At 35.9% G+C, this 25,441-nt stretch overlaps 1 protein-coding gene across 7 annotated transcripts in view; it reads left to right on the top strand.

Annotated features, from left to right (window-relative positions):
- LOC148301353 (uncharacterized) overlaps positions 1 to 25,441 on the top strand; it is a 91,200-nt gene that overhangs the window by 35,844 nt on the left and 29,915 nt on the right. For all 7 annotated transcript variants that reach the window (XM_088273403.1, XM_088273406.1, XM_088273404.1 and 4 more), the window contains exons 3-9: positions 7,269 to 7,364; positions 18,197 to 18,300; positions 21,031 to 21,310; positions 22,694 to 22,893; positions 23,189 to 23,381; positions 23,957 to 24,083; positions 25,213 to 25,325. In XM_088273403.1, coding sequence (XP_088129529.1) covers positions 7,269 to 7,364; positions 18,197 to 18,300; positions 21,031 to 21,310; positions 22,694 to 22,893; positions 23,189 to 23,381; positions 23,957 to 24,083; positions 25,213 to 25,325 — 1,113 coding nt within the window. The remainder of the gene's footprint in view (positions 1 to 7,268; positions 7,365 to 18,196; positions 18,301 to 21,030; positions 21,311 to 22,693; positions 22,894 to 23,188; positions 23,382 to 23,956; positions 24,084 to 25,212; positions 25,326 to 25,441) is intronic.

The following is a 25,441-nucleotide window of genomic DNA, read 5'->3' as shown; positions in this document are numbered from 1 at the left end:
AAGCCTTTGAGATAATACATATATAGTATCTAATATAAAAATACACTAATGAATACACTAATAGAGAAACAAAAAGTCTTATAACATAAAATCATAATAAAATAACAAATAGTTAGGGTAAATACACGTCTCCTTCACACACTATCAGCGAGCAGCGAGAGAGAGTGAAACGCAAGGTTTAAATTTATCCATTATAACATGGAGAAGAAATGCTGAGAAAGTACGGACTTCAAGGTGGATAACAATATATTAAATAAATCTATACTTTCAAAAGCATTGGCTAACATGTGAAGCCGCGGAATGGGAGAGAACATGGCATAGTTTGCATTATGTACAAATACTGCGAATACAGATTTTTGCCTACAACATTTTGAGTGCGTCCAAATACTTGTTCACAAGATGTGGATTATCTCCAATCACAGGAGTTATTTGTGAAGTTCTTGTGATTCAATAATAATGTTTCAAAATTAGTTCATATATTATAAATAGAACTTCCAAGAATTTGAGTAGTGTGGTTGTCAATAATGGGTAGAATTGGTGAATGTTACACGTGTGTAAAATGATCACTTAAACCAGCCTATGACGGCCGTCATAGGCTGGTTGAAGTGACTGCTCAGACTTCTATTTTTTATTTTGTATTTTTTCAGTTCATTCATTTTGGATCCCTGATTGGGTTCTATTTTATATGTTAGGTAGCTGGTTAATTTGGGTATAAGCAATATATATAAAACAAACAAAAAAACTAAACATACAAACTTATTGGTGAGGCGTTCTATCCTCTCTGCCTACCCGTGCGGTGAAGCGGCGTGATAGTTAGTGACTCAGCAAGTTTTTGATGACTGGCACCTTAAATTTTAACAGTTAAATTTGAACTCCAGTAGCTAAATGTGAAGGTTTAATGCTCGTAACCGTAAGTCAATTTAGTTTTTAACGGAGTGCTAGATCCAACACTAATGTCCGGAAGCGACAGGTGTGTTTAATAATAATTTCTACATTTTGAGTGTGTCCAAATACTTGTTCACAAATCTGGATTGCCTATCTCCAATTAGTAGAGTTTTTTTTATAATTTATATTTGAAACAATAACTTTGATTTTCCATTTTATAATTAAAATGTAACTTTGTTTTAAAATCACTATAAATATTTTCATATATATTTTTCCGCCTCCGCAGTGTAATGGTCAGCACGCTCGGCTACCGTTCTGGAGGTCCCGGGTTCGATTCCCAAGGGAGGTAAAATAAATGTTAGTAATTTTATCACTGTAATATTTATTCCATATTACCATGGACTGGTACCTGAAGCGGGGGGCTGATCACCTTTCCTTCATGTGTAAACGATCGAGATAACACTGCGTTTATATGAAGCAGTGCCCTATGCACCATTGGGGTGCGGATAAGGGTTTTAATAATAATAATTTAATAATGAATATTTTATTAAAACTTAATTATAATGTCTACCGGATTCGAAGCTAACCGCTTCTTTATCAAGACTGATTAATACTTAAAACTAATAGTATTTTAATCAGTCTTGATAAAGAAGCGGTTAGCTTCGAAACCGGTAGACATTATTTTAAAGTTATAATAAAATATTTACAGTGACTTTAAAACAACGCCTCAATGGTGTAATGGTCAGCGTGTTTAGCTACCGTGCTGGAGGTCCCAGGTTCGATTCCCAGGGGGGGGGAGGTGAAAATAAATATTAGTGGTTTCACACTGTAATATTTATTTAATATTACCCTGGACTGAAGCGCAAGAGTGATCACCTTGCCTTCATGTAAGTAATGATCAAGATAACACTGCGTCAATTTGATGCAGTGCCCTATGCACCATTAGGTGCGGATAAGGGTTGTGAATATAACCTTAAAACAAAGTTACATTTTAATTTAATTAAGTTATTTTTTACATTATTTTTTGACATCGCAACATTGATATGTTGCGATGTCAAAAATATGATAAAAATAATATAAGAATATGGAAGTCTGGGCATTTACGGGTAAGTCCCGTGAATGCCCATGATGTGATTAGTCTAGATTCTGGATTCTAGACTAATCACATCAAATAGTTATCGGACGATACTGAATAAGAAAACATACCGATTGAACAGTCCAAATATTTGTAATCAAGCGAGTTTCAAACGTTTACTTTGAAATTTAAACATTTTTTATTGGGTCGGTCTGTATGGCGTATTTAGTGTGTCGTAAAACCATATATATATATATATATGGTTTTACTACATAATATATATATATATATTCAAACCCTTATCCGCACCCCAATGGTGCATAGGGCACTGCATCATATAAACGCAGTGTTATCTGATCGTTAACACATAAAGGAAAGGTGATCAGCCCTCCGCTTCAGGTACCAGTCCAAAAAAAAACAAAAATTTATATATATATATATATTTTACCCCCCTTGGGAATCGAACCCGGGACCTCCAGAACGGTAGCCGAGCGTGCTGACCATTACACTACGGAGGCGGTTAATTATATATATGTATAAATATATATGTATATGTATATATATATATATATATATATATATATATATATATATATATATATATATATATATATATATATATATATATATATATATATATATATATATATATAAAATTAAAATAAAAAATCAGCCTATGACGTTCGTTAGCCCGTAAATGCCCAGATTTCCATATTCTTCTTCATCTATGTTGACGTGTAAAAAAATTAAACAACCATTTTACACCCAGATCTACATTCATATCTTTCAAAAACCATGACTCTGGATTTGCCGCACATTCATCAGCAAATCACTTTCCTCGCACTCATTATACACCTTGCAACATATGTCGCTCACTCCTTTCAACAACGTCATATATATATGTATATATATATATATATATAAACATGATTTTTCAGGAGGTCGTTTTTAAAGTTTAAAAATATAATAAAATGCATTAAAAATAAGTATCAAGCCACTTTTTGAACTTTTTACTGTACAACAGATCTTTTTAGGTTAAACCTGAAGGTTTTTTCTCCATTTGAAAAATACTTAGTACATTTAAAAATAATAATTAATCAATACCTTTTCTTCAAAATGCAAAAACAACACTTTCTGCCCTGGAGCGGGTAAATATTAAGTTAAAAATATGCCGCTCTTGCTGGGATAAAGTACATTTTTTGGGCATTCCGAAAACATGCACAACTAAAAATTGACGTATTTTTATATGACTTTGTTGAAAGGAGTGAGCGATATGTGGGATATTGAATTGTTCTGGCACACATCCAAGTTTTCTGCTTGAAGAAAACAGACTACAGATCTCAGCTGATTCGATTCAGGAGAAAATGGAATGCTGAGCTTACAGCGAATTTAAAACTAATTATATCAATACATTCCCCCGAGAACTAGAAATTGCACAGGTCAAAAATAATCGCTTTCGCTTTCGTAGCTCAGGTTGTTTGGTATCCCTCCTCAGGCTATTATCCTTGGCTCTACCCGACCGAGTTTCTCCACGGTATGCTTGGCTACAATAGTTTAGAGACTAGAAGGAATGTGTATTTGATGAGACATTTTTATCCAGTGTTGCGCGGTATGATCGATAATCCTGAAATTATCCGGAATATTGGTCTGTATGTTCCCGATAGTTACCTAAGACAGCGTCGGCATAGATTGTTTCATATTCCTATACACAGGACCAACCTGCCGATGGTTATGCCTGTAGGAAGAGCTACCGCTATGTTGAACAATATCACATTGGATATTGATCTGTTCCATGTGTCCGAAGGAGTTTTCTGAAGCGGGATTCTTCTACACATTTAACAAGAGTTTTCTTGCTTACTTTTTAATTTGTTTTTTCAATGTATACGTCTTACATGTTAGTTTGTAATGTAAAAATTAATTATTTTTTTGACATCTCATCAAAGATGAAGAAGAATATGGAAGTCTGGGCATTTACGGGGCTTACGACCGTCATAGGCTGGTTTAAGTGATCACTTTACACACGTGTAACATTCACCAATTCTACCCATTATTGACAACCACGCTACTCAAATTCTTGGAAGTTCTGTATATATGAACCAATTTAGAAACCTTGTTCATGAATCACTAGAACTTCACTAGAGACATCTATTGGTGAGATGTAAAGAAGCTTTTTATTAAGCTTTTTATTTATTTATTTTTTATTTATGTAATTGGAGATAATCCAGATTTTGTGAACAAGTATTTGGACACACTCAAAATGTTGTAAAAATTAATTATTGAATAAATTGAATTTCATTGAATTGAATTGAAATTGAATTGAAGGAATAAGTAATCTTCTCAATATTATTAATATTTAAAGCATTTACTTTGTGGTTAGTCATTTTTACTTATTTTTTTTTTTACAAAAATGTTAATACCATTAGTATATAACCACTCGCCGAGATTTTTATGTCTACCGGTTTCGAGATGTACCCGTCTCTTCATCAGGACAATCACTGTTCATGTTCTTACAATAACTGTTCTTTCTTCAATCATTCGAATCACGTGCCCAAACCATATCAACACACCTTTCTTAATTTGGTGGATAATGCTTATCTCAGCCTTGCATTCTTTCCTTATATCACCATTGGAACATCTAGCATACATCGCTCACTCCTTTCAAGAACGTCATAAATCAAAAGTCGTCCATTTTCAGCTGCGATTTTATGTTTTCGGAATGTCCAGAAAATGTACTATATCCCAGCAAAAGCGGCATATTTTTAACTTAATATTTACCCGCTACAGGGCATAAACAGTTGTTTTTGCATTTTGAAGAAAAGGTATTGCTTAATTATTTTATTAAATATATACTAAATATTTTTCGAATGGAAAAAAACCTTCAGGTTTAACCTAAAAAGATCTGTTGCACAGTAAAGGTCACGTTCTTGAAAGGAGTGAGCGACATGGTTATCGCATTTCGACTGCATTCGGTCTACTTTCAGCTTTCCTTTGCCAACTTCATGTTTCACTTTCACACATCAGGGTTGGAACCAGGACTCCGTCGTGCATTTTCGCAATGCTGTATAATTATCTTATTTGAAGATAATGATGTATGATAGATGTTCGAATAGTGAAATAAGGAAGGAATGCAAAGCTGAGATAAGCATTATCGATAAAATTAAAAAAGGTGTGTTGAGATGGTTTGGACATGTGGAACGAATGAGTGAGGAAAGAACGGTAAAACAAACTTATGAGGCGAATGTAATTGGAAAAAGGAGCAGAGGAAGACCGAAAACAACATGGCACGATCAGGTATGCCAAATATTTGAAAGTGGTCAGGTTAGGAGTCGTTATAATCGGCGGGTATGTATGAGGAGATGCATGAACGTGGAAGAGGCGAAGAATGTTTGCAATGAGTGGTGTGGTGTTTTATTCTCTCTGCCTACCCCTGCGGGGAAGCGGTGTGATGGTCAGTTAGTTAGTCAGTTATAATTATCTATTATTGAGACAAACTCTTTATCTAATACATACGCTATTCCTGGTCTGTCATTATCAACATAGCGTTTGAAGGTCTTTTGATCATTGCAATTTCCTTAGATTCAATTAAATGATACTATCATATACCGCTCAATCCTTTCAAGAACGTCATAAATCAAAAAACTTGATCTTTCAGGAGAACGTTTTTTAAAGTTTAAAAATATAATACAATGTATTAGAAATAAATATCAAGCCACTTATTGAACTTTTTACTGTGCAACAGATCTATTTAGGTCCAACCTGAATGTTTTTTCTCCATTTAGAAAATATTTAGTTGGTATATTTAAAAAAAAATAATTAAACAATACCCTTTCTTCAAAATGCAAAAACAACACTTTCTGCCCTGTAGCGGGTAAATATTAAGTTAAAAATATGCCGCTTTTGCTGGGATATAGTACATTTTCTGAGCATTCCGAAAATATGCACAACTGAAAATTGACGATTTTTTTATTTATGACATTGCCGAAAGGAGTGAGCGATACGTCTTTTGATGAACTTGTATATACATGTGTGCGTGAATATTATATGTTTGTACATACATACATGATACACATATGCGCAGTATACCTACAAATGTGTTTTATTAAGTGTAGGAGTGTAAAATGAGAAATAATGATAAAAATAAGTTAATATATAATAGGTAAATTAAGGTAAATTAAGTTAAAAACTTGGTTCTTTTGCTGGGGTATAGTATATTTTCTGGGCATTCCGAAAACATGCACAACTGAAAATTGACGATTTTTGATTTATGACGTTCTTGAAAGGAGTGAGCTATACGTTTAAGACGATTGCATATTAGATAACCATTATCTGTTGCGTGTGACCCATTTTCCTCTTTGACCCTTATCTGAACCCAACGACTCGAGGCATTGCATCTGATTGAAATTTCAATAAAATTAAACGAAAATTGAGAGGGAAATTTCAAGGACGCGTCACGTTTATTAGGCACATTTGGTTACATGAGATAAAATAAAGATATCACGCAGAGAGAAGGAGAAAGAGAGCTTTGCATTTCGGCGCCATTCTTATCGGAGATGATGCGATGATCCTTAATAGATGATATTTTTCGATCTTTAATAGAAATATATTTTTAGATCCATTATAGATGTTGTCGATGCAAAATATACATATCGTTCACTCCTTTCAACAACGTCATGTATTAAAAATCGTCAATTTTCAGTTGTACATGTTTTCGGAATACCCAGAAAATGCACTATATTCCAGCAAAAGCGGCATATTTTAAAGTTAATATTTACCCGCTACAGGGGAGAAAATGTAGTTTTTGCATTTTGAAGAAAAGGTATTGTTCAATTATTTTTTTAAATATACTAAATATTTTTAAAATGGAGAAAAAACCTTCAGGTTTTATCTAAAAAGATCTGTTGCACAGTAAAAAGTTCAATAAGTGGCTTGATATTTAATTTTAATACATTGTGTTATATTTTTAAACTTTAATAACGCTCTCATAAAAAATCAAGTTTTTCGACGTTGTTGAAAGGAGTAAGCGATATGCTATTTTTCGATCCTTAATATATGTTATTTTTCGATCCTTAACAGATGTTATTTTTCAATCCATAACAGATATTATTTTTCGATCCATAACATAATTATTTTTCGATATTTAATATATGTTATTTTTTTATCCTCAATATATGTTATTTTTCTATCCTCAACCGATGTTCTTTTTCGATTTTTAATACATATTATTTTTCGACCCTTAATAAAAGTTATTTTTCGACCCTTAATAAGTGTCATTTTTCGATCATTAATATATGTTATTTTTCTGTTATAGCATGGCGTGGGAATCGAGTTGGTTCGAGTCTTGACAGAGACCCCGGCTCCAAAAGTTTCCAATGTCTTCTGCGAATGCGATTCCAAAGACGATGTGGTGAGTATTTTTCATATTCATAGACTCGTGAAGTGTTTATAACAGCCGATACAATCTATATTTTCATTCATAATTTTATTTTGCAAAATTCGCTAAGCTGGTAACGAATGACGTCACCGAAACGAATCCGCACTACTACTATTACAGCTCTATAAAGCAGATACATAAAGGGATACGCCCCATACACATCGGATGACGTACAATTTGATGACGTATAGCGGTGTCCGTTTTTCGTTTTATAAAATATCTAAAGTTTACACCTTCATATCTCCCTTAGTTCTCTACAGATTTCAATAAGAATGTTACCGATAGTCTTGTGATTTTTCAAATTGATTTATTAGCCAATAATAACACATCATGAGAATGATCCATTACGTCATTGTTGCGCCAAATGAGCGATATATCGGATTTTTTTTTCAAAAATGTTAATAAAATTAGTATATAACCACTCACCGAGATTTTTACGTCTACCGGTTTCGAGACATACCCGTCTCTTCGTCAGGACAATCACTACTACAGCATGCAAACAATACTACCCTTCACCACCATAGCACCATTTACACACTTAAAACTACACAAAATGTCTAACACATGCGATTTTTGGTCGACCCGAAGACCAACATGCACTATAGTTTTCAATACAGACATGCGTTACGAGCCGAGGTTAAACGTATATATGTTTAATAATATACGTTTAACCTCGTCTCGTAACGCATGTCTGTATTGAAAACTATAGTGCATGTTGGTCTTCGGGTCGACCAAAAATCGCATGTGTTAGACATTTTGTGTAGTTTTAAGTGTGTAAATGGTGCTATGGTGGTGAAGGGTAGTATTGTTTGCATGCTGTGTTAGTGATTGTCCTGACGAAGAGACGGGTACGTCTCGAAACCGGTAGACGTAAAAATCTCGGTGAGTGGTTATATACTAATTCTATTAACATTTTTGTAAAAAAATAAATAAGTAAAAATGACTAACCACAAAGTAAATGCTTTAAATATTAATAATATTGAGAATGATATATCGGAATTTGGTGATCAAAGAGCGCTTGTGCGCTATACGGAATTTCACCGTCCGGCTATTTTTTTATTTATTATTTAATAAAAGCGACTACGACAGTTTAGCATGATCGAATTTACGCTTTATATTTTATTTTATTTTTTAACATGTGTTCGACCAATAGCCACTTATGGGATTGAGGCAAGACCAGATACTTCCAGAACAAAATCTCGACTTGGAGCCTCCGAGATGAAGACTCTCCGATCCATAACCGGAAACACATTGCGAGACCGAGTAAGAAATACCGACATACGGAGCATGTGTAAGGCGGAGGATATCGTGAGGTGGGGGCGACAACGAAGGCGATACTGGAACGAACATATAAACAGAATGTCAGATGACAGACTTCCACGTATCGCCCTCCAAGGCAACCCTGAAGGACGCAGACCCCCAGGCAGACCTCCGAAAAGATGGAAAGACAGCTGGGAGTCGACACCCCAAGAGCGACATGCGAAGGCACAAACAGATCCCTAGGATCTACAAAAAGAAGAAAAAGAAGAAGTTTAAAGTTACTGTAATTTAATGTAATTCATGAGTGAAAATTCTCGGCAAAAACACTCGCTATCTCGCTAGAAGCATGAGTTTAATGACCAAAAGCACAAGCCAATCCAAGCCATTCGTCCGTTTTATCGTGCTAACCGGACTGCCGGACGGTAAAATTCCGTGTGGTGCACAATCGCCCAGAGGGTTAGCGTCAAATTCGGTTCTCCGCCGTCTGTACACAACGCCCGTACGGTGTACAGTGTACAGTGTATACGGGGACTCTCCGGGCAGACTGATATAACTTGGAGCCGCTCCAACGCGGGCGGGTGACGTCACCCAAGGGCGGGCCGCGAGCATCTCTAACCGCCACCCGTTATTCACTTCACTACTGCGTCCGTATTGCATGCGGCGGTGGACAACAAACATAATAAATAAGTCCGGTTATTTAATTCGGTCTTTTATTCGATCTCTCGTGTCTATTTCATACATATGGTAGGATATACAACACAAGTTCCTTAGATATATTAATTTTAAACTAAATATACCCATTGTTGAGTTAGATTATAATTGCACAATGAAGCGGCTTAAATTGATAAACCTTAGTGATAGAAGGGTAATTACTGATCTGGTTCTGTTACACAAAATTCTTAACAGCCCTGATCTCCTAAATCAAATAAAGCTTAGCGTGCGCCAAAGAGGTACTAGGCAAAAATCTGTATTCGCAGTATTTGTACATAATGCAAACTATGCCATGTTCTCTCCCATTCCGCGGCTTCACATGTTAGCCAATGCTTTTGAAAGTATAGATTTATTTAATATATTGTTATCCTCCTTGAAATCTGTACTTTCTCAGCATTTCTTCTCCATGTTATAATGGATAAATTTAAACGTTGTGTTTCACTCTCTCTTACTGCTCGCCGATAGTGTTTGAAGGAGACGTGTATTTACTAGTGCTTACTATAGGGTCCGCCATCTAAAGTTTTTTTTTTTCAACTAGTGCTTATTTCGTGAATGGTAACACTTAGCTCATGTCTGATTTGACAGATAATTAGTTTTATCCTTCCGCTGAGCGAATATGGTTGTGTATACGCTTGAACAACGCTGGGAAATATTGCGACATTACTTTGAAAATCATGGTAATGTTGCAGAATGTGTGCGAAAATTGCGTACGGTTTTTGGAAGAAGAGAAGCACCGTCAGCTCCGTATGTTCGTTATCTTGTGAAAAAAGTGAAAGAAACTGGCATCCTCATCGATAAACCAAAGCGTGAAAAGCCAAAAACAGTGCGTACACCCGAGAATATCGATGTTGTGGCAGAAAGTGTGCGTGAAGCGCCATCATCATCAATTCACCGTCGTTCTCAACAATTGAACATTTCGGAGACATCATTGAGACGAATTTTGCATAAAGACCTTGGTATGACGCCATACAAAGTCCAATTGGTTCAGGAGTTGAAGCCAACTGACCATCCAATGCGTTTTCGCTTCGCTGAGTGGGCCTGCGATCGACTTACAGAAGATGCCGATTTTGCCAAAAAAATCATCTTTTCGGATGAAGCTCATTTTGATCTTGGCGGGTATGTAAACAAGCAAAATTGTCGTATTTGGGGCACAGAAAACCCGCACGCATACATTGAAAAGCCGGTACACCCAAAACGAGTCACTGTTTGGTGCGGATTTTGGTCCAGAGGCATAATTGGGCCATTTTTCTTTGAAAATGAGCAAGGAGTGGCCGTTACAGTCAATGGCGATCGTTATCGGGCCATGTTGAACGGATTTTTGTTCACAAAAATTGAAGAGGAGGATATTGGCAACATTTGGTTTCAACAGGACGGCGCTACGTGCCACACAGCCGAAGCTACACTCGATGTTTTTTATAGCATTTTCAAAAAAAAAAAGTTATTTGGCGGACTCTTTAGTTATTTTATTTTTTTAATTATGATTTTATGTTATAAGACTATTTGTTACAAGACTTTTTTGTTTCTCTATTAGTGTTTTAGTCAACCGGGAACGTCGGGGTCAACCAATTCGGTCACCTCGTGTGTGTGTGCGTTATTAACGGGAAGCCAGAAAAGGATATTTAAAGAATTCTTACTTACAGATCGTTTATTTATATAATTACTCGTACACTACAATTACTATTGATATGAACTTTTAACCTGTCCGGGAGTATGGCCGTACATGTACGGCCATACCAAACTTTTCTCAAAGGAGTTTGGACGTACATGTACGGCCGATACAAAATATGATTTATGACACGATTTATATCAAAACATGTTAAAAACATGATTTATCGGTATTTCGATAATTTTGATATAAATCATGTTTACTGGGGTAAATATCTTTGTTTATTCAAGAAAACATGTTGCTTATAGCATCGACTATAATATAAAAATTTAAAAGTAAAAAAAAAACGCAAAAACAAATTCACTCCTCAGATACAGTTTTGTCCGGAGAAACTCACACCCAGACAGGTTAATATTTAATCTAATTAATTAATGAAATATAGATGTAAAAATGTAAATGTACACGTCCGTTAGAACCAAGCGATGCAGGCGAATCTCGGCCTCTTCTCTTCGGTTGGCCGCTTTTGTTGAATTCGTTCGGGAATCTCCGTGGCGAATTCGTATTTTTCAGTGGTGCCAACTTGGCAGTGTAGCTACACGCCTACAGTGTATTCATTAGTGTATTTTTTTTTGTAATAGATACTGTATATATGTATTTTATGTATTATCTTAAAGGCTTCAGCCGTTCAATTGATAAATAAATACCAGTTTGCGTTGTTCAACTTTAAACTGTGCACCGGCCAAGGTAGCTAGATGATTCAGCGAGGTCTGATCGTACCTCTAATGGCTTCAAAGTTCACCATACCATGGTTCAACTAATGTTTATTTATAATACAAGAATTATCATTATATTGTACTCATTATAAACCATACGTGACATCCAAAATACAAAAAAATTTAGTAAACAAATATGGCGCTTTATTTATTTATTGAATGGCTAAAGCCTTTAGCATAATACATATATACAGTATCTAATATAAATATACACTAATGAATACACTAATAGAGAAACAGAAAGTCTTTTTTTTTATTTATTGGCAAAGCACCCAATTTCGGGTGATACCCGCCATACCAGTGATTTTACTTAAACAATATATTTTTTTTATTGATTTTTTTTGGGGTCACGCTTTTGCCATACTTTTTTATATGCTTAATGATCGCACCGTTAACATTTTTTGAGTTGATTGACAATAGGTGTTGGACATTCAGCGGGAAGGACAAACCCTCCGACCGAATGTCCTGAATGAACTCGAGGTTAGGGAGTAAGGGGCAGTTGAAAAATATGTGGTCATAACGGAAAGTCTTAAACATAAAGTAATAATAAAATAACAAATAGTAAGCACTGGTAAAAATACACGTCTCCTTCGCACGCTATCAGCGAGCAGCGAGAGAGAGTGAAACGCAAGGTTTAAATTTATCCATTGTAACATGGAGAAGAAATGCTGAGAAAGTACAGACTTCAAGGTGGATATTATAACCCTAATCCGCACCCAATGGTGCATAGGGCACTGCATCGAATTGACGCAGTGTTATCTTGATAATTTTTTACATGAAGGCAAAGTGATCACTCTTGCGCTACAGGAACCAGTCCAGGGTAATATTAAATAAATATTACAGGGTAAAATCACTAATATTTATTTTCACCCCCCCTGGGAATCGAACCCGGGACCTCCAGCGCGATAACTAAACACGCTGACCATTACACCACGTAGGTGGACGAAAAGTGGATAACAATATATTAAATAAATCTATACTTTCAAAAGCATTGGCTAACATGTGAAGCCGCGGAGTGGGAGAGAACATGGCATAGTTTGCATTATGTACAAATACTGCGAATACAGATTTTTGCCTAGTACCTCTTCGACGCACGCTAAGCTTTATTTGATTTATGCCAGTCCTTTCTACAGTATGGGATTATTGGTTAGGTTCGTACGAGTGAAGCATTATCCAATGGATCGTTCTCATGGCGTGTTATTATTGGCTAATAAATTAATATGAAAAATCACAAGACTATCGGTAGCATTCTTATTGAAATCTGTAGAGAACTAAGGGATATATGAAGGCTTAAACTTTAGATGTTTTAATAAAACGAAAAACGGACACCGCTATATGTCATCAAATTTTACGTCATCGGGCGTGTTATGGGGCGTATCCCTTTGTGTATCTGCTTTATAGAGCTGAATATGGCCGAATGGCGCGGTCTGTTTCAGATCTACCCACTTCCATTATCCGTTTACGAATAGTTCTTTTATACTTAGTTAAATTATAAATGACTTTATGGGTGATGCATGAACTGACCATTTATTTCTGTCCTCGAAACGGGACATGTACCAATTTTTATGCAATAGTATGCAGATTAAAGAAAACACGTATTTTTTCATAGTTTTTATGTATTAATAAAAAATAAAAAGAATTTTGAAAAAGAAAATAAGAAGAATAAATAATCGGCTGTCCAAACTCAAAACACAGTAAGGGACATTTTTTTGTAGTAGTTTTTTTTTGCATTTTTGGACTAAGTAGATCCTACTTAGTCCAAAAATTGCAAAAATGTCCGCCTCCGTAGTGTAATGGTCAGCACTCTCGGCTACCGTTCTGGAGGTCCCGGGTTCGATTCCCAAGGGGGGTTAAATAAATATAAGTGATTTTTTTCACTGTAATATTTATTCAATATTACCCTGGACTGGTACCTGTAGCGGAGGGCTGATCACCTTTCCTTCATATGTAAACGATCAAGATAACACTGCGTTGATATGACGCAGTGCCCTATGCACCATTGGGGTGCGGATAAGGGTTTTATTATTTATTAGATCCTACTTAGTCTAAAAATGCAAAAAAAAAAAGTACTGCAAAAAAATAAATATGAAATAAATTATGAGTGAGAGAAAAAGTATAGTTTCTTATCGACTTGGCGGTGGCTCCCGGGAGGCGTGCGAAGCGCAAGGTCTGTCAAACGAACCGCCTTTTTTATAAGTCGCTAATGTCGTTTTAAGAATGGGTTTATTGTCATCAAATTCATATTTTTTTGGACGGTAATGCGAGTCATTTCCTTTGATGGCTGTCCAAACTCAAAACACAGTACAGGACATTTTTTTATTTTTTATATATATATTTTTTAACCCTTATCCGCACCCCATGGTGCATAGGGCACTGCGCCATATAAACGCAGTGTTATCTTGATCGTTTACACATGAAGGAAAGGTGATCAGCCCTCCGCTTCAGGTACCAGTCCAGGGTAATATTGAATAAATATTACAGTGAAAAAATCACTTATATTTATTTTACCCCCCTTGGGAATCGAACCCGGGACCTCCAGAACGGTAGCCGAGCGTGCTGACCATTACACTACGGAGGCGGACTTTTGTTTTGTAGTACGTTAGTAATTTTATTTCATTAGTTAGTACATTTAAGTGAAAAATCACAAATATTGTTTTTGAACCTACTGGGAATCGAGCCTAGGATCTCTAACACGGCAGTCAAACACGCAAACAACCACACTACGGAAGCGAACAAATGTCAATGTCACCCATTATCGCAATTAAATTCTAAATTTATCATCAGCTAAGTAAAAAATAAATATTTTTCACACAGGTCGACGCGAAAATCTATAAAACATTTTTATATATTTTTATTTAACAACTTTGAATAACATATATATTGATAAACACTAATATGTCAAGTCCTCTGCGAGACAAGTCAAGGTTGAACATAAATCGCTCACTCCTTTCAAGAACGTCATAAACAAAATTCGTAAATTTTCAGTTGTGCATGTTTTCGAAATGCCCAGAAAACGTACTATATCCCAGCAAAAGCGGCATATTTTAAACTTAATATTTACCCGCTACAGGGCAGAAAGTGTTGTTTTTGCATTTTGAAGAAAAGGTATTGTTTAATTATTTTTTAAAATATAATAAATATTTTTCAAATGGAGAAAAAACCTTCAGGTTTCATCTCAAAAGATCTGTTGCACAGTAAAAACTTTAATAAGAGGCTTGATATTTATTTTCAATACATTGCATTATATTTTTAAACTTTGAAAACGTTCTCCTGAAAAATCAGGTTTTTTGATTTATGACGTTCTTGAAAGGAGTGAGCGAAATGTGTAAGTAGAATCTACTTTTTGCAAAAATGCAAAAAAAACGCACTACAAAAAAATGTCCCTTACTGCGTTTTGAGTTTCGACAGCCGTGTTATTGCAAATTGCAAATTACCAACTATAGTGGTATATAAAATAATAATATACTTAAACCAGTATTTTGTAAAATGACACACAAGGCATAATGACCCTCAATCTCTCGAGTGGTAAAGATATTGCATTATATTATGACATCTCAACATAGATGAAGAAGACTAAACCATTTTTATTTATTTATTTATACATTTGGCGTTTAATTTGTAGAAGTTCTTCATCTTCTTCTTCTTGGTGTAGGGCTTGTGGCCTGTTTTTAAGAGGGATTAGCCTCTTGCGATGTTGATTCCCAGCTATCCATCTCTTTGGTGGTCTGCCCGGGAGTCGTCTACCTTGGGGTTGGGAGTGCAGGGCAATGTGGGGGAGTCTGGATGGTTCCATTCTCCTCACATGTGCATACCATTTTCTCCTTCGTTGCCTTCCCCACCTAACGACATCTTCCATCCCGCATATTTCCCTGATCCTGGTGTTCCTTATTCTATCTCGTAGACTTTTGCCAAATATGCTTCTTAGAGTCTTCATTTCTGACACTCTAAGTGTGTAGATCTTCATTTTAATTTATATATTAAATGTCAAAATCAAACACTGATTTTTTTAGTCTACTAAATTGTATTTTATTGTTAAAAAACAAAAAAAATGTTGTGGCAATTGTTTCGCCTAGTTATGACATTTTCAAATGAATGAGACATTCGTTTGAAAATGCCATAACAAGGCGAGACAATTGTCAAATATTTTTGGTCCGCTTACGCGACCGGCTGCGCGAGAAACACGTGTGTGTTGTTTGCGCACAATTTTTTTTTTAGAATACACTATATATAATTTTTTTTTTAAATTATTTTTTCGACTCTTTACTTTTCAATAACTCTTCCCTTTAAAAACCATATATTTATTTTGAAGAAAAACTTATTAATTCAATACAAAAACGGTGTTGTAAGCAAAAAAAATATTACGCTAAATGTTACCTGGGTTGAAAGAAAATTTAGTTGCAAGCTTTTGATCTTCCAGCCTTAACAGCTATTGAATTTCCTCTATCCATGTTATACAGTAATACAATATTTATTTATATCTTTAAAAAATTAATAGGCTTTGTTTTCACCACTTTTTTAATTAATATAATTCAACCTACCGGTTTCAACAATGCATTGTCATCATTAAAAAAAAAAACATTAAAAATATTTGAATACTTTCACAAAAAAACTTCCACACACTCCATAAAAATCCTAAAATGTGTGTAAGTTTTTTTGTGAAAGTATTAAAATATTTTTAATGTTTTTTTTTTTTAAATAAACCCTGATGATTACAATGTATTGTTGAAACCGGTAGGTTGAACTATATTAATAAAAAAAGTGGTGATAACAAAGTCTATTAATTTTATAAAGATATTATAAAATGTACCACAAAGTATCTGCGGAAAACATTCAAGAAACAATATTTATTTATTTTTTGACATCTCATCAAAGATGAAGAAGAATATGGAAGTCTGGGCATTTACGGGGCTTACGACCGTCATAGGCTGGTTTAAGTGATCACTTTACACACGTGTAACATTAACATTTCATTTTCTTTACATCAACGTGTAACATTCACCAATTCTACCCATTATTGACAACCACACTAATCAAATTCTTGGAAGTTCTATATATATGAACCAATTTAGAAACCTTGTTCATGAATCACTAGAACTTCACTAGAGACATCTATTGGTGAGATGTAAAGAAGCCTTTTATTAAGCAGAAACTCTTATATTAGTATGTGAGATCCGAATCCTGGATTATAATCACACACATGAGAAACGCCAGAAAATACCATTTTCATTTTTATTATTAAGCTTATAATTTGACCAGATAATTTATTTACAACATTTTGAGTGTGTCCAAATACTTGTTCACAAAATCTGGATTATCTCCATTTTCAGAAGTTATTTTCATATTATTTATAAAATAATATGAAAATAACTTCTGTAATTGGAGATAATCCAGATTTTGTGAACAAGTATTTGGACACACTCAAAATGTTGTCAATATTTATTTATTTAAACTTCACCTGCAGAAAATAAATAAGTACATTGGCATCTTCCAACCATCCAAAATTAAGTTATATTGGTCAAAACGTTTGATACCATATACAGCTGTTTGCAATCAGAGGGTAGACAGTACTTGAACATTTAAAAAAACATAAATTACAAATTGATGATAATAAGGAAGGCAGAGGAAAAAGGGAGTTTAGGGAAGGAGGTAGAGGGAGGAGGTTTGATGGACAGTTAGGATTCTAATGATAGATCGTAATGTCTCAGACGTTTCTTAAAAGTTATTAGAGAAGGTGCATTTGTTTACGCGGAGAGGTAATTCATTCCATAGTCTGGCCGCTTGGACAGAGAATTAATTACTGAAGAATGATGTGTTATGGCGAGGAATGGAAAGTGTCCTTTCTTGGGAAGAACCAAGTGATAGACCATGATCTGAGAGGTATAAATAATATTCAGCCAGATATTTAGGTGCATCGGGGTATTATAGATTGCATACGGAATTTTTCATTCTATGTAGTGTAATTAAGAGGTTTAATGGACAGTTAGGATTCTAATGATAAATAGTAATGATTAAAGAAAACACTTCGTTTTTTACCACTTGAGTTTTATTATAGACTACATGTTTCAGAAGTTAAACTTCCATCATTCATGTCTGTATAATAACTAAAATATAAATTATAAAATTGTTCTATAAATAAGGAGAGGGGAAAGTAAGGGATAGGGGTTAGTCAAGGGACGGAGTTTGAAAACAAAGGAAAAATAGAAAGCAATGGTGAAGAATTTTGAAACAATATATTATTTAATAAATTATTATTAGAATTCAGGTTTTTTTGTATTTCTAAATTTTCAAGATAATTCATAATTTGGGCTTTATATGGAACAAGGTGTAATAATTTTAATTTATGAGAGTGAAATGAGTGATTAGTAATGAATAGTAATGTCTCAGACGTTTCTTAAAAGTTAAAATTCAAATGATGCAATTTATAAACGTGTGGATTTTGACGTTGTTGTTTCCAGACAATCACCTGTGACTTTGAAGCCACGCCCGCTCTCCAGCTCAAGGCCTTCAGACAGAAAGGGGAAAAAGTGGAGGTGGCCCACTACAGGGTAAACGTTAACAGGTAAGAAATCTAACTCTTCTTAATCTTCTTTTTGTAGATCCTAGGGATCTGTTTGTGCCTCCGCATGTTGCTCTTTGGGATGTCGACTCCCAGCTGTCTTTCCATCTTTTCGGAGGTCTGCCTGGGGGTCTGCGTCTTTCAGGGTTGCCTTGCAGGGCGATACGTGGAAGTCTGTCTTCTGACATTCTGTTTATATGTTCCTTCCAGTATCGCCTTCGTTCTCATCCCCACCTCACAATATCCTCCGTCTTACACATGCTCCGGATGTCGGTATTTCTTACTCGGTCTCGCAATGTGTTTCCGGTTATGGATCGGAGAGTCTTCATCTCGAAGGTTCCAAGTCGAGATTTTGTTCTGGAAGTATCTGCTCTTGCCTCAATCCCATAAGTGGCTATTGGTCGAACACATGTTAAAAAATAAAAATAATATATAAAGCGTAAATTCGATCATGCTAATCTGTCGTAGTCGCTTTTATTAAAAAAAAAAAAAAAAAAGTTGCCGGACGGTAAAAATCCGTGCACAAGCGCTCTTTGATCACCAAAATCCGATATATCGCTCATTTGGCGCAACAATGACGCAATGGATCATTCTCATGATGTGTTATTATTGGCTAATAAATTAATATGAAAAATCACAAGACTATCAGTAACGTTCTTATTGTATTTTGTTCTGGAAGTATCTCTTGTTTTGTGTTCCCTGTAACATAAAACAATGTGACACAAAACTCCTTAAATCACTGTCACACAAAACCCATGTGTTGTGCAACAGTTCATGGCTAGATGCCCAGCAACCTTGTCGTTAAATAACCAACTCATCACGTAAAAATATGTATTCACGTATTGCAATTTTTCAATTACTAAAGGGTGACGAATATTTGAATTTAAAAAAAAATTTACAACATTTTGAGTGTGTCCAAATACTTGTTCACAAAATCTGGATTATCTCCAATTACAGGAGTTATTTTCATATTATTTTTTGATATCTCATCAAAGATGAAGAAGAATATGGAAGTCTGGGCATTTACGGGGCTTACGACCGTCATAGGCTGGTTTAAGTGATCACTTTACACACGTGTAACATTCACTAATTCTACCCATTATTGACAACCACACTACTCAAATTCTTTATATATGAACCAATTTAGAAACCTTGTTCATGAATCACTAGAACTTCACTAGAGACATCTATTGGTGAGATGTAAAGAAGCTTTTTATGAAGCAGAAACTCTTATATTAGTATGTGAGATCCTATGAGCCTATGACGGTCGTAAGCCCCGTAAATGCCCAGACTTCCATATTCTTCTTCATCTTTGATGAGATATCAAAAAATAATATGAAAATAACTCCTGTAATTGGAGATAATCCAGATTTTGTGAACAAGTATTTGGACACACTCAAAATGTTGTAAATAAATTATCTGGTCAAATTATAAGCTTAATAATAAAAATGAAAATGGTATTTTCTGGCGTTTCTCATGTGTGTGATTATAATCCAGGATTCGGATCATAACGGATATCAAAAAATAATATTAAAAAAAATTATCTTCGAGATTCTTAAATGATTTTGCAACTCCAAAATGTAAAACTAAACAATTTCAAAAAAACTTCAAACATTTGAGAATTGAATATTTCAATAAACTCCCTAAAGAAATTAAAAAAATAGAATATGTAAAAATTCTCAAGAAAAAAATTAATGCCCATTACATATAAATCTTGAAAAAAAAGACTATTGTACCATTAATTACATAAAACATTAAACCTTGTGTGTCCCTCTCCAAGCACAAGAGCTCAGTCTCTTTTTTGGAGAGGCACAGCGAATCTAATACTATAAGTTTGCCATATGTATAAATGTTTAGAAATTGTATCATGTTGTATATAAAAATGTAACTATATTAAATAAATAAACAAATTCATATACAAAATAAATAAATACTTTACATAGAAAATATCGTAGTCATACAGGAGAAAGTGACCAAGTGCATTTTTTACAAAAACATGAACATTGACTGTTTGATATCTTACTAGATTAATATTGCCCTGAAAAAAATCCCAAAGGATTTAAAACTTGGAAGTATAATATATTGACTTGATAAAAAATGACTAACTGCATTGATGTTTATTTTGTTGGCAAGCAAAAGTGACTTAAATGGCCCTCCTGAAAATTTTACGTTTTGTCAGTTGGTCACTTTCTCCTGTACGACTACGATATGTTAAAATTTGTTTAAGAATATTTATTGAAAAAATATTTTTATAACTTCTAACCTTTCACAACCGTATAATTATTTCAAAGAAAATCTTATTTTTTCAATACGTAAACGTAAACGTTTTGTCCGCCTCCGTAGTGTAATGGTCAGCACGCTCGGCTACCGTTCTGGAGGTCCCGGGTTCGATTCCCAAGGGGGGTAAAATAAATATAAGTGATTTTTTCACTGTAATATTTATTCAATATTACCCTGGACTGGTACCTGAAGCGGAGGGCTGATCACCTTTCCTTCATGTGTAAACGATCAAGATAACACTGCGTTTATAAGACGCAGTGCCCTATGCACCATTGGGTGCGGATAAGGGTTAATTTTTTTAAACGTAAACGTAAATTAAACAGAAAACAAAAAATCTAAAAATGAAAATGAAAAATACTCACAAGAAATAAGCGAGTATACTATACGAGTTATAAGTTTAAAAGAAGAAACTAAAATTTTGTTAATTGGGACTACGATATGATTGTATTGCAGGTTTAGAGCTCGTCTGAACGTGCTGTGCGTGACGGAGAAGCTGAACGGGGAGCTCCGCTGCGACGGGTGGCCCGACGTGAAGGTGGCGCTGGCGCCCGTGGGGCCGCTGCGCAGCAACACGGACGAGCAGCAGCTGCAGGAGCTCATCTCGGAGCTGGTCGTGTCCGCCCTGCGGAGCACCCTCGTGCAGTACAGCCTGCAGCACTACCCCACCTGCCCGCGGATGAAGAGGATCTCCGAGACGCCGTCCAGGATGCTGCCGCTGCACTACGACTCCATGGTATTTAAATTTAAAAGAGAAATATTTAAGACGAATGTGTGGCAAAACGATGTTTGATAGATGTTCGAATGATGAAATAAGGAAAGAATGTAAGGCTGAGATAAGCATTATCGATAAAATTAAGAAAGGTGTGTTGAGATGGTTTGGACATGTGGAGCGTATGAGTGAAGAAAGAACGGTTAAACAAATTTATGAGGCAAATGTAGTTGGAAAAAGAAGCAGAGGACGCCCGAGGAAAACTTGGCACAATCAGGTATGTCAAATACTTGAAAGCGGCCGGGTCAGGAGTCGTAATAATCGTCGGGTATGTATGAGGAGATGCATGAATGTAGAAGAGGCAAAGAATGTTTGCAAAGACAGAGTGGTGTGGCGTTCGATTCTCTCTGCCTACCCCTGCGGGGAAGCGGCGTGATGGTTAGTTAGTTTTTTTTTTAGTATTTTTGTTTTTATTATTTGCGAAAATAATTCAATTTTGTACTATTTCTGTGAGCCTAAGCGGCTCATTATTAGTAATAGTTATCAAATTGTGGTGGAGTGGGTTCTAACCGAGAGACTCTGGCTTAAAAGTCCATGATACTAACCAAGGAACCACAACCCGACACTAGTAAATAGTCTCGCTACTGGGTAATGATGACACTGGGGTAATGGGGGTAGTGGTGGGATAAAGAAGACTGGATGCGAACTGTGGGTAAACTATGTGTGGTTGATGTTCCAATGGTGATAAGCCGAGTCTTACAACTAGTACAATGATGAAAGGATGAAAGTAGAATGAATGCAGTCGGAATGCAATCTCTCAGTAAAACCATGTATCGTTTACTGAGAGATTGCATTCCGTGGTGGCAAAACCATATATCGCTCACTCCTTTCAACAACGTCATAAATCAAAAAAATTATTTTTCAGGAGATCGTTTTTAATGTTTAAGAATATAATAAAATGTATTAAAAATAAATATCAAGCCACTTATTGAACTTTTTACTGTGCAACAGATCTTTTTAGGTAAAACCTGAAGGTTTTTTTCTCCATTTGAAAAATATTTAGTATATTCAAAAAATAATTAAACAATACCTTTTCTTCAAAATGCGAAAACAACACTTTCTGCCCTGTAGCGGGTAAATATTGAGTTAAAAATATGCCGCTTTTGCTGGGATATAGTACATTTTCTGGGAATCCCGAAAACATGCACAACTGAAAATTGTCAATTTTTGATATATGACGTTGTTGAAAGGAGTATAAAACCTTAGCGATATGTATCTATCAATTTTTGTATCTATTCTATCTCAGTCAATAAAGCAACATTATCTACTGTATCTCAATCTATAAAGCAACTTTATATATTGCATTATCATCTCAGCCAATACAGCAACTTGTCTCTGCTTTTACAGAATCCCCTGCTGTCGGCTTCCGGCAACGAGCAGCTCCTGTCAGGTGACAAGCGGCTCCTGGTGAAGGTGGTGAGCGCCTCCCAGTTGGGCGCGTGCGTGGCGCCGTACTGCGTGCTGGAGATGGACGAGCCGGCGCAGAGGAACCAGACGAGCTCGAAGAAGGACACCGGGGACCCTCACTGGGACGAACACTTCCTATTGTAAGGACCTCCAACTATATGAATGAGTTTATTTAATAATTTCAATTTATTCAAAAAAATTACAAACAATATATTTAAGGCGTATGTATACATTTAAAAAAAAAAAAAGAAGATTTTAAGATGTAGAAGAATCCCGCTTCAGAAAACTTATTCAGACACATGGAACTGATCAATATCCAATGTGATATTGTTCAACATAGTTTGGGCAAGTTATGTGGCATGCAATATATAATATATAAAGGAGGATGTATCGGATTTTGGTGTCCAAAGGGTTAATCTGTGTTCTTGTCTCCAGCGAGCTGTCCCCGCACACGGCGGAGATCCTGCTGGAGGTGTTTGACAAGGGAGCTGGTCAGCAGCCGCGGTTCCTCGGGCTGGGCATCGTCGGCATCGAGGAGCTGCTGGTCAGCCCCTCGCAGCGCCAGGTCATCCGCCTGCAGGCGCGCCCGCTGCAGGACGACGCCGTCACGGGGACCCTCACAGTCGAGGTGAGGTCGCTTGGTGTTCCTTCTTAGGACTTTCGAACCCGGGCAGCATTAAATAAAATTTTTTTTATTTATTTTTACAAAAATGTTAATAAAATTAGTATATAACCACTCACCGAGATTTTTTGTTTACCGGTTTCAAGACGTACCCGTCTCTTCGTCAGGACAATCACTACCACAGCATGCAAACAATACTACCCTTCACCACCATAGCACCATTTACACACTCAAAACTACACAAAATGTCTAACACATGCGATTTTTGGTCGACCCAAAGACTAACATGCACTACAGGTTTCAATACAGACATGCGTTACGAGCCGAGGTTAAACGTGCAAAAACGTGTGTAACGCGCATTTTTAATTAGTTGAGTCCATTCCTCAGGACTTACACTTGGATGGCTTGACTCTGGCCAGTGTCTGTACGCAACGGATTCTTCAGTTCTTTGGACACATTGCGCGTGGCAAAGAGGATAGCCCGGATAGATATTACCACAAAGTGACTGCCGAATCAATTAATGAACAACATATTTTTTATTTTTTTTAGTAAAATGGTTAACGTACTGTTCTCTGTTTTAGTTCCTGTTCATAGAGGGAGCGGACATTCCTCTCACGGAAGGAAGGCCGTACAAGCTGAAGGAAACACTCAAAACAGTGTCGCCAACTGGACAGACGTTGACCACAACGAGGACCATGTTTAAACAAGGTAATAATATAAACTCCAAAATCTTCCAACCGCGAGGATTCCGGCGCCCCGGAAGGCCACTGATGCCCATTCACCGACTATACTCAGCGAAACTTGGATGCTGGACTGACCTGGGAAGAAGCTAAGGAGATGGCACGTGACAGAGTGACTTGGAGACGTCTCGTGTTGGCCATATGCTCCACCTAGGGAGCGAACATGGGAAAAGAGAAGAGAAGAATAATATAAGGCCCAGAGATGCAGTTTAGGAAAACACATCCACATTGAAAAAAGACACTAATGACACTGATCATAAAGTCCAAAATAGCTAATCGTCTACAAAAGATGACAAAAAATAACTAATTAACTTAACATCAAGTCACTTCTCCGCAAGGGTAAGCAGAGAGAACAGAAAAACACACCACTCTGTCTTTGCAAACAATTTATTTATTGTAACTGCAGACAGTTGGTATAATTCCATATTGAATTGTTGGGTAATATATCCAAAATAAAACAAGGTTTTTGTTGGATTGAATTCTACATTTAATCATGTATATCTTAATACGTGACGTGTTTCTTCTTCAAGTGTTTGATAATGTCCTAAGACGACGAAACGCATCACGTATTAATAATAATAATAATAATAAAACCCTTATCCGCACCCCAATGGTGCATAGGGCACTGCGTCATATAAACGCAGTGTTATCTTGATCGTTTACACATGAAAGAAAGGTGATCAGCCCTCCGCTTCAGGTACCAGTCCAGGGTAATATTGAATAAATATTACAGTGAAAAAATCACTTATATTTATTTTGACCCCCCCTGGGAATCGAACCCGGGACCTCCAGAACGGTAGCCGAGCGTGCTGACCATTACACTACGGAGGCGGACAATAAAACCTATGTATACACCCAAATATATTTTTTGTTCGTTAGTTTTAATTTGTACCAGAAGATGAAAACATCCGTCGTTTTCGAAACTAGTCGTATATATAAATAAAACTCATTAAAGTGGTTTATTCAAGTGTTTAATTTTAATAAAATAATCATGTCATTCCACAAAGTTAATGCCGAATCAATAAATAATATTTTTATGTGCTTAGTATGCGGTATGTTTTATGCTGGAGTTTCATCGTTTGTCTGATGTGTTTCAGATGGGACGATGAATGGCAATGCTCAGATGACGCAGTCGGCACTTCGAGAGCTGGAGAGAAGTCCAAACACACAGGCCAACAAGTCTACACTCATCATCCACAGTGTACAAAGGGTATTTCTACTGTTAAATCAGTTATATTTTGCTTTTACTTACAATGCATTCTGTTTTTCCCTTTCCCGACAGTTATTCAAAAGATTAGACTGTTATTCCTTATTACTTATAATTCC

This window comes from Brachycentrus maculatus, unplaced genomic scaffold (assembly GCF_059751285.1).
Source record: "Brachycentrus maculatus isolate JH-2025_06_01 unplaced genomic scaffold, ASM5975128v1 h1tg000572l, whole genome shotgun sequence".
NCBI classification, from domain to species: domain Eukaryota; kingdom Metazoa; phylum Arthropoda; class Insecta; order Trichoptera; family Brachycentridae; genus Brachycentrus; species Brachycentrus maculatus.
The sequence above is the reverse complement of the archived record's forward strand: the minus strand, read 5'-3'. Positions and strand labels throughout refer to the sequence as shown.